Source organism: Telmatherina bonti, assembly GCF_933228915.1.
Source record: "Telmatherina bonti genome assembly, chromosome: 3".
In the NCBI taxonomy this organism is placed as follows: Eukaryota; Metazoa; Chordata; class Actinopteri; order Atheriniformes; family Telmatherinidae; genus Telmatherina; species Telmatherina bonti.
In genome coordinates, this window is record NC_136621.1 from 40,723,345 (window position 1) to 40,733,253 (window position 9,909).

A 9,909-nucleotide genomic window follows, 5' to 3' on the forward strand; every position below is an offset into this window, starting at 1 on the left:
GAACCCGGCAGGAATCCGGCTGGAACCCGGCTAGAATCTGGCAGGAACCCGGCAGGAATCCGGCTAGAATCTGGCTGGAACCCGGCAGGAATCCGGCTGGAACCCGGCAGGAATCCGGCTAGAATCCGGCAGGAACCCGGCTAGAATCTGGCAGGAACCCGGCAGGAACCCGGCTAGAATCTGGCAGGAACCCGGCTAGAATCTGGCAGGAACCCGGCAGGAACCCGGCAGGAACCCGGCAGGAATCCGGCAGGAACCCGGCTAGAATCTGGCAGGAACCCGGCTAGAATCTGGCAGGAACCCGGCAGGAACCCGGCTAGAATCTGGCAGGAACCCGGCTAGAATCTGGCAGGAACCCGGCTAGAATCTGGCAGGAACCCGGCAGGAATCCGGCTGGAACCCGGCTAGAATCTGGCAGGAACCCGGCTAGAATCTGGCAGGAACCCGGCAGGAATCCGGCTGGAACCCAGCTAGAATCTGGCAGGAACCCGGCAGGAATCCGGCTGGAACCCGGCTAGAATCTGGCAGGAATCCGGCTGGAACCCAGCTAGAATCTGGCAGGAACCCGGCAGGAATCCGGCTGGAACCCGGCAGGAATCCGGCTGGAACCCGGCAGGAATCTGGCAGGAATCCGGCTGGAACCCGGCAAGAATCTGGCAGGAACCCGGCTGGAACCCGGCAGGAATCCGGCTGGAACCCGGCTGGAACCCGGCTAGAATCTGTCAGGAACCCGGCTGGAACCCGGCAGGAATCCGGCAGGAATCCGGCTGGAACCCGGCTAGAATCTGGCAGGAATCCGGCTGGAACCCGGCAGGAATCCGGCTGGAACCCGGCAGGAATCCGGCAGGAATCCGGCTAGAATCTGGCAGGAATCCGGCTGGAACCCGGCAGGAATCCGGCTGGAACCCGGCAGGAACCCGGCAGGAATCCGGCTAGAATCTGGCAGGAATCCGGCTGGAACCCGGCTGGAACCCGGCAGGAACCCGGCAGGAACCCGGCTAGAATCTGTCAGGAACCCAGCAGCTCATGTAGAACAAGCAGATTCAGCAACAGGGATCACTGGGCAGACTTATCGGGTGTTGACCTGCAACGAGACAGAGACATAATAAATATGGATCCTTCGGTCAGTTCCAGCGAGGCGCTGCGTGTGGCGGCGCTCCTCACCACGTCGTCGATCTTCAGGATGCTGCGGACCGTCTCCGTCGCCAGAGTCAGAGCACTGATGGAGACCAGGAGAGGCTGCACGACCAGCTCCTCCAGGATGTTGGAGATTCCTCCCTGCAACACGTTCACTCGGTCATCATTCACTTTCAGAATTTCATCACTATATTTACAAGGTCATGTGACGAAGCAGGAACCGAGTTCTCTGCAGCAACGAGGATTATCTGAAGTTTTAGTCTGGAAGTTATTCAGCGATGCGGCAGAGCTACAAGATCATTTCTACATGACCGCGCAGAAACGATGGTTTTTAATCCCGAAGAAGGAAATATGCCAGGAGCAAACTGTAAAACGACAAAAACTTCCAGTTTTAGAGGAAAATAATAAAGAAATATCAAGAAAATAGTCTTTAAACAGCAAGAAAGAAAAGATCTGTATAATTAACCATGTATAAACGGGCATACAGGTGTGTGTGTGTGTATAAAACTGCACATGTACATGTATGAATGCATGTATATGGCAGGTCGGTTCCTAATCATCATTTTAATTGAAAAAATTATTAAATAATAATAAAGCATTAAAATAAAAAATTTAAATAAAATAAAAATATATAAATAAAAGAAATTATCAATTAAAAATAATATAATAATGAAGCAAAATTAAAAATATAAAAAGAATGACTGATTTAACATGAATAAAAATACATAATAAAATATTACAGTAGTCATAATAATATAATTAAAATGATAAAAAGGAAAAGTTGAATGTAAACGAGTCACATTGTTTCAATCATGTAAATTATTACGAATAAAATCATTAATAAATCGCTACAGGAGGAGTTTTCCTGTTTTTGTTTACAGCTGCTGCGGTTGCTATGGAGACCAGCAGATCTTCGTCCTCCTCCCTGCAGCAGCAGCTGCTCCGGTTGCAGCAGTAATAAGCTAGTCCTAATGACCGCGGAGCTGCTCGCCGCCGACCACAAACCAGCCCGAAAAACTTCTTCTATACGGGTAAAAAGGCGGACCAACCTTGCGGACGTTGATGCCGGCCATCTTGTCTCCCTGTGCGTGCCTGTTGCGGAGCTCCGTCACCGTGGAGATGGGGTTCAGGCCTGCGTTCTCGGCCAGCGTGGAGGGGATGACCTCCAGGGCGTCGCCGTACGCCCGCACACAGTAGGCCTCCATGCCGGCGAGGGTCCGCGAGTACTCTGCCAGGCGCACGGCGAGCTCGATCTCCGGAGCACCTCCTCCGGCGATCAGAGCCCTGAGAGACGAGGAGGAAGAGGAGGCGTTACTTCGGCTCCTGCTGCAGGATCTACAGAAGCCCGGCAGGGAAAATGTCGTACCGCTTCTTCACCAGGCAGCGGATGACGCACAGTGCGTCGTGGATGGAGCGCTCCGCCTCCTCGATCACCAGCTTGTTGGAGCCGCGGACCACGATGCTCACCGTCTTCCCCGGACTGGCGCAGCCGGTGATCTGGAACAGGAGACCGCCGTTTACCACAAGCTGCGCTCAGATGCCTGGAACCGACACATGATGACCTACAGCAGCGATAACGCCGCTTCTCTCTGCAGCTCTTCCTGTTTCTGATCAGCAGATAAAAACCTGTCTCTTATGGAACCAGATTTGTTTCAGAATCTCCAAGAAAAACTTTTTACAACTCAAGAAAAAAAACCAAAAAAAACCAAACAATTAAAACCAAAACTTTCCAAAAACTTAAAATAAATGATTATTTATCAATCATCATGAAAACTATTCGGCTTTTATTTAGTTAAATTGAGTAGTTTTGTTTGCAGTTTCTTCTTTTTTCTTCTCTCTTCTCTCTATTTGGTTCCGCTTCACAGTCTTTGGTTTTTAAGCTTGATTGTTTGGTTTCATTTCTGACACAAACCTTTCATGGGCGGGCTCTTTTCAGGGGCGCATTCCGATTGGCTGGTGAGTTTTTGAGTGACACAGCTGCAGCCCAGATGTTGTTTAAACCCCTGTATATGTATGCCGTGTTCAGCTTTGAGTTATGTTTACACCCATGTCTGTTTTATCACTAAGCGTGCAGTTTGCATCAGTTTCTATATACAAGTCTAGAGTAGACGTTTATGGGGAAGTGTTTTAACTACTGTGTGCTGAAAAGTGAAAGTGGCTGAGTTCATGAGGATTCAGAAGTAAAGAGTTAACTCATCTTTTAATGGTTTTAAGGATCTTTACATTGTTATGGTTAAGCGGCACAGATGAATGCTGATGATTAAAGAAAATGACCATTAAAGAATCAAAACCAAAGACTGTGAAGCTCATCCAAAACAGCGAGAAGAGAGAAAGAGGAAGAGGAAACTAATCAATTTAACTAAATAAAAGCCTAATAGTTTTCATGTTGATTGAAAATTAACCTTTTATTTTACTTCCGTTTTAGAAAGTTTTGCTTGGAGATTCTGAAACAAATCTGGTTCCATAGTTTCTGTTCCTCTGATGGGAACTGAGGAAAATCCTGGTTTATGTGTCGAGTTCTGCTGATGGAACGTCTGCCGGCAACTTGTCCAGGAAGAAAACATCCCGTACACAGGGACGGACTGGACATCTGGCAGAACGGCCATTTCCCTGCTGGTCTGACTGGTTTTTACTGGTGGATAAAAGTGTTTCTTCATGTGAAGCCATGAAAACGTGACTTCTCTCCTCCTCGACTGGAACAAACACGCAGCAACGTCTGCATGGTTTCTGACTGTAGACGCCTCTCTGTGGAGGTTTACGTGGACATCCAGGCTTCCTGACCTCCTCAGGTCCTCCCAACATGTGCCAGTCTACGGTCCAGGACCGTGCAGAACGTACCTTAACCAGTTTGCCAGAACCGTCCAAGCTGACCTCCTCCGCCAGCTCCGCTGTGCCGAGCATCTCCGGAGTGAAGTGGTCGATGTGGGCGATGGGCTTGGTACCAATAGTCTGATGAGGAAAAGGAAACTTCATTTTACTTTGAAATAGTTTCATTAGACAAGAATGTTCTGCAGAGAATTACTTTTAACAATAAGGACAATCAACAACTGGAGAAGCAATAGTGACCAGCGGAGAACCCCAAGGCTCCATGTTGGGGCTCCTGCCGTTCCACATCTGCAGGCTGAGATGATGAGAAGTCTCCAGCTGCTCTGTGGACTTTCTGGCATCTAAACGAGAACATTCTGCCTGTTCCCCATCCTGCCTCCCTCCCCAGACAATGATCCCCCTCCACACACCTTGCAGATGAACTCTATGTCCTCCCTCTCGATGTCCTTCACCACCATGATCTTCATTTTGTTCAGGAAGTGCAGAGCAAGGTCGCTCAGAGCGTCTCTGTCAGAAGACATCAGAATTAGCACGACAGGACCTTTGCTACGAGACATGATGGACAGCATCCGTTCTGAGCCGTTCTGCACCTGAGGATGGACTTCTGGATGAGTAGCACGTTGCAGCCAGCCTTCTTGATCTGCTTCACCAGGTTGAGGATGTAAGCGCGCTCCTCCCGCAGGACGCGGTCCATCTGGGTGTAGTCCGACACCACGATCTGGTTGTCCATCTGTTTACAGCAACAATAAAACCTGCAGTTAGAGGAGAAATGCTGCAACAACAACAACCGTCTCCTCAGAAGAAACTTACATCCGTTTTGGGAGGCGACAGGCAGAACTGGATGAGGCCAACCTTGGCCTTCTCCACCCGGGTCACGCCGGTGTTGGCGACCCTCTGGGTCAGCACCAGGCCGTCCACCAGCTCACAGTCGTCGATGGTCCCTCTGAGCCCCAACGCAGACGACACCATTACATCTGCACCTCACATCTTACGAGGAGAACAAAGAACCAGAGAAGAAACTCACCCGAGCTTCTTGATGATTTTAATATCATGCAGGTCGACGCCGGTGGCCGTCGCCGGGTCGATGACCCTCATCACGGCGTCCACGCTCATCGGAGCCAGCAGGCTGGAGTACTGGGACACCACCTTGGAGCAAAGCGACGTGGTGGCGCTGTTGAGCAGCGTCTCGCGGTCACTGAGCTCCACCGGGCGGCTCATGGCCGTCAGCACCTCGATGCCCTTATCCACGGCCTTCTGGAAGGACTCAGAGATGATGGTGGGGTGGATACCTGTCCAACCAGAGGGAGACGGTAAAACAACAAGCTGGTGGGCGACTAACTGGTTTACAGCAACTGAAGGTTCAGTTTAGAAACACTGCAAAGGGTTAGGGTCTGAAGCATCAGGATTTAACGTTTCAGCAGGACGTCTTTACAAAACAACACGACGACACTAAAACAGGAAGGATGATGTGAGTAAATGTTCCACGTTGTGTAAAACTATCTGAGAGATCAATATAATAAGCACAAGTTCATTTATCAGTTAAAAAAATATTACTGTAATAATAATAATAGTAATCCTAGTTGGGTTTTTTCTTCAGCCGTTATTGTTCTGATAAAAGCCACCAGTCGATGAATGAATGGATAAAGTTTCTTGTTGTTTTACTGACTGACTTTAGCCGCAGCTTGTTGATCGCTGCGACGGCTTCGTTGCTGAGCGGGACTCCTGATGTCAAACACAACCACTTCCAGTCATATCAAACCACAACAAGCAAATAAAGACGCCTAAATGTCATTTTCTCCCGACTTTCACCACAAACATAATAACCTTCTCAACATATTCAGGCTTCACAGCAGGTCTGGGCAATTAATCAGATTGTAATCTCAGTACGATCTGGGTTTCCAACGATCATAAAAATAAAAGGGAGTGATTATTTTTCTCTCTGCAGTTTCCTCTCCTGCTGTCTTCCGCTGCTAATCGAGCGTCTCTGGCGTTGCAGCGCTGTGCTGTAAACTCCTCCCACAGCCGCTTTGCTTTCATTCAGACACTGTTGCCAACTTGGAGACTTTCTCGCTAAATCTGGAGACTTTTGTTGTTAAAAGCGACAAATCTAGCAGCTTTTACTGGAGTTATTAGAGACTTTTCTGGTGTTTTGGCGACTGACTTGAAGACACATATTGTTCTGCAGTTACTGTAAGGAAGGAGCAGCGGGAGCCTCTCCCGTCCTAAAGCACTCCCAGGCGGCCAGTCTCAGTCGGCTCCGGCTGCAGGTCAATGTAGAATAACTGCAGTAGGTTGTGGAAGTTCACCTAAACATACTTTATACCATTGTCAGCGACAACTGGCTGCATTATTTTCCTATACATAGTTCGGCCAGTTAAACACTGTAATATCCCTCCGTTACGGGGCGTTACCATAGCAACGCGTTAACCAGCTGGTTCAGATCAGTCGTCTTTTAACAGGTGAATGAGAGAAACGCGCTGCAGCCTGACAGCGGTTGTTTGGTATAAAACGTACATCCAGGCCAACGTAAAATAGTTCCTATATAAGCGGTAAAAGCGGATTAAACAACTCGGAACCGTACATTAGACGGTTATAATGCACGACACGGAGTCTAGAACACCACGACGCGCAGAGTTGTTTATAAATACTGGATAATTGTGTTAAATAATCAATTCAGTCAAAATAATCGTGATTATAATTTTTGTCATAATCGAGCAGCCGTACTTCACGGCTGCACATCAAGACTCTGCCTCTTAGTCCGAGCTCCACGTTCAGACGACGTTGGTGCTACAAACCAACGATGACCATCTATCTGCAGCTCTCACCTTTCTGCAGCAGTTTGGAGCAGGCGTCCAGCAGAGCTCCAGCAATCACCACGACAGAGGTGGTGCCATCTCCAGCCTCGATGTCCTGCGCTTTGGACAGCTCCACCAGCTGAAACAGAACGCCCACATCAGCATATCGTCACCATGAAACCAACCCAAAACACGCCCACTGTCTGCTTTCCACAAGCTTTTCCTGAAAGACGCACCATTTTGGCTGCAGGGTGGAGCACCTGCATCTGCTTCAATATGGTGGCCCCGTCGTTGGTGATGGTCACGTCGCCTTTCTCATCCTGGATCTAGAAGGAAAAACACAGAATAGTAATTTTAAAGTGTTTCGCTGAGGCGCAGGGGAAGTTAAGCTGGATCTACTGACCATCTTGTCCATCCCCTTGGGTCCAAGGCTTGTTCTGATGGCATCAGCAACGGCTGCAACATGACAACGATAAATCAGACAAAGCATCACCTGATCTAAATCTTTTAAATAAACTAGTTTATGGGTTAAAAACATTTTATTATAGATAACTTAATATTTTCTCAGACTGTGGGCAGAGCTTAATCAGAAGCAACATCATTACATTCATCTCCTTTTATTCACTTATTTCAGCTCCAGTCACATCTCCTACTTTTCCAGCTACCTGGTATTTACTGGAATTATTCCAGCTTTTGTTCATCAACAACAACAACTAAATAAAATAAAATGTTTATTATTAGGGTCCGAGCTGTACGAAGTGTAGCCGGAGGAGCCTATTGTTGTTGAAATCTTTATTCTTGATTATCATTCTCCTTCTTCTCAGCACAACTCGCTCAATTTTGACCCCCTTAGCACCATGAAAAGTTGTGAAACTTGGCAAACACCTCAAGCCCAATATTCTGTGGTCCGCCTACACTTCACTGCAAAAATGCCTCGACAGCGCCCCCTAGAAACGCAAAAAATGACTCTTAGAATGGGGTAAAAAAAAAAAAAAGTTTAGTTTGACGTAGGACGACGAAATTCGGTACACGTCTAACTTGTCAAGCTGAGCAAAAGAAGTCAATGAGACACCCGTTGCCATGGCAACAGGGTGTCCGCCATCTTGGTATTTACAACCATTTTTTTCCCAGTCCCCCCCCCCCCCCCCCCCCAATTTTGGCAAATCATATCTGAACGAACTAGTCTGAGGCGATTCATGCCATTGGCTCCACATTCGATGGGGACAAAAAGTTATTCAAATCTTTCTGATAAGAGAAAGCATGTTGCCGTGGCAACCCATGGAAAAAAGCCTTCTCACCATAAAACACGGTTTACTCGTATCTTCCCAGAAATAAATCCGATCTGAACCAAAACTGTAAGCTTTCATATTTGGTAGGTCCTTAACATATTTAAACATGTCCCAAGCGGGTCCCAAGCGTCTACTTTGACCTAGAGCAATGAAATTCGGCACACATGTAACATCTCAAGACCAGTATAAAAGTCAATGCAACACGTGTTGCCATGGCAACGGGCTGTCCACCATGTTGGCGTTTACACCCGTTATTTTCTCTTTATGTGAATTTTAAATGTCCATGAAAAGGAATTGACTCTGTGGGTCCTTAACATGTTACAGTATGAGAAAGAGGATGAGGGTGGAGACGGCATGAGGCGAAGACCCGATGGATGCCGCTTGCGGCTTTAACTATTATTATTATTGTTATTATAATGTTTCATTAACCAGAATGAATAAACTCATCTAAAAGCGTGTTTTCATCCCTTATATGGCTGTTTATAACTTAAAGCCCGATTTATAATAACTAGTGGTAACTTAAACCTACCTTTGGCAGCAGAAATGTTGCTGAAGCGGATCTGGGCCGGCTTGTCACGGTCCACGAACCCCCCACCCTTGTTCCTTCCTCCGGGTCTCGGAGCCGCCACGGCTTCGGGCATCGCGACTTTATATCTGCTGGAAAATGTGGAAGAAGGTCTTCACTTCTGGACTGACGGTAGTTGCAGATGAAACACGGCAGTTCGGCCGAGGATGGACTTAGATTCAGATGTCTTCTCCGGGACTGAACCTTCCAGAACCGCCGGCTGCAGAAAGAGGGAGGAGCCTGTCAAACTGTCCGTCGCTTGGAGATGACGTACAAGGCGAAAGCAATCAAATGCTGAGTCACCAGAATTAATTCTTAATTTTTTCTTCCTGTTTTTCCGCAACTCCATTCAAGAAATCTACTCTAAACACATGATTTATTCTAAATTATTCTACTCTAAGTACTTAAAATTCTCTATAAGTCCAAAAGCTAAAGTAATCCATTTCTAACTCTTAAATGGAGCGTATCCATCGGGAAAATTTCTACAAAGAATTGGCCTGGAAATGATAAAATGTGGATTTTGTGATGGAATTGAAACATCCAATAATTTATATTATCATTGTATTTTCTCTGAGGCTCTCTGGACTGACATACATGACTGGCTGCACACCAACATCCATCTCCAGCCATTCTCTTACGGTGTGGTCATGGACAACAAGGAATGGGACTTTTTGATAAACAATGTGCTTCTTGCACAAATTTAGGAACGCAAATTAAGATGAAACCCAGATTTAGCATATCTCATAATGAGCTCCTTTCCCATATCAAAGCCTTGAACTTGATGAAAAGTAAATACTCTATACAACTTGTCAAGTTATTTACAATGCAACTTAAGCCCTAAAAAAAATTATTATTATTATTATTGTTTTTTATTATTATTATTCTTTTTTTGTACATGTAAGTATGTCTATATGTTCTAGATGTATATATTTTCAGCATTCTCTAATGATTTTCTTTTTCTTTGCTTCCGTACACGCTCCTGCTCCTGAAAATGGTTGCCAGATTGTTTGCATATAACTTCAATCAATAAAAAAACCAAAAAAAATTCCTTCCTGTTTTGTGTTATTTTTGTTCTTTTCTCTTAAATCTGTAATATCTAAAAATGCAAACACATTAAACCTTTGATCAGAAAGTTACATAATTCAATCTGGTTGAAATGAGAAAAAAGACTCAAAAGTCAGAGGATCAGGTCATAATCAAAGTATGTGATAATATGTTGATTTATATAACAATACATTAAAGAATATGTAAGATTATGCCTGTGATGAAAAATGACAGAATATGTAAAATATACGTC

The 9,909-nt window shown here is 46.0% G+C and overlaps 1 protein-coding gene across 1 annotated transcript; it reads right to left on the reverse strand.

The window, feature by feature from the left end:
• Positions 1–855: 855 nt before the first annotated feature.
• cct4 (chaperonin containing TCP1, subunit 4 (delta)) lies at positions 856–8,859 on the reverse strand. Its single transcript, XM_079264632.1, has 13 exons — positions 8,577–8,859; positions 7,162–7,214; positions 6,995–7,084; positions 6,789–6,897; positions 4,988–5,252; positions 4,774–4,906; positions 4,554–4,693; positions 4,374–4,470; positions 3,976–4,086; positions 2,504–2,634; positions 2,187–2,421; positions 1,165–1,278; positions 856–1,084 (listed from the first exon to the last, which is right to left on the reverse strand). The coding sequence occupies exons 1-13, from the start codon at positions 8,686–8,688 to the stop codon at positions 1,070–1,072; spliced, it is 1,605 nt and encodes a 534-aa protein (XP_079120758.1). The 5' UTR covers positions 8,689–8,859; the 3' UTR covers positions 856–1,069.
• Between the last annotated feature and the right edge of the window lie 1,050 nt (positions 8,860–9,909).

Bases quoted from the DNA above. Each gene is read 5' to 3' on its own strand.
- cct4 (XM_079264632.1), bottom strand. From the start codon at position 8,688: ATGCCCGAAGCCGTGGCGGCTCCGAGACCCGGAGGAAGGAACAAGGGT. The intron at 7,215-8,576 runs GTAGGTTTAAGT...GTCATGTTGCAG, and splicing joins CAACATTTCTGCTGCCAAAG to CCGTTGCTGATGCCATCAGA. The intron at 2,635-3,975 runs GTACGTTCTGCA...CTCCTGTTCCAG, and splicing joins GTTCTGGCAAACTGGTTAAG to ATCACCGGCTGCGCCAGTCC.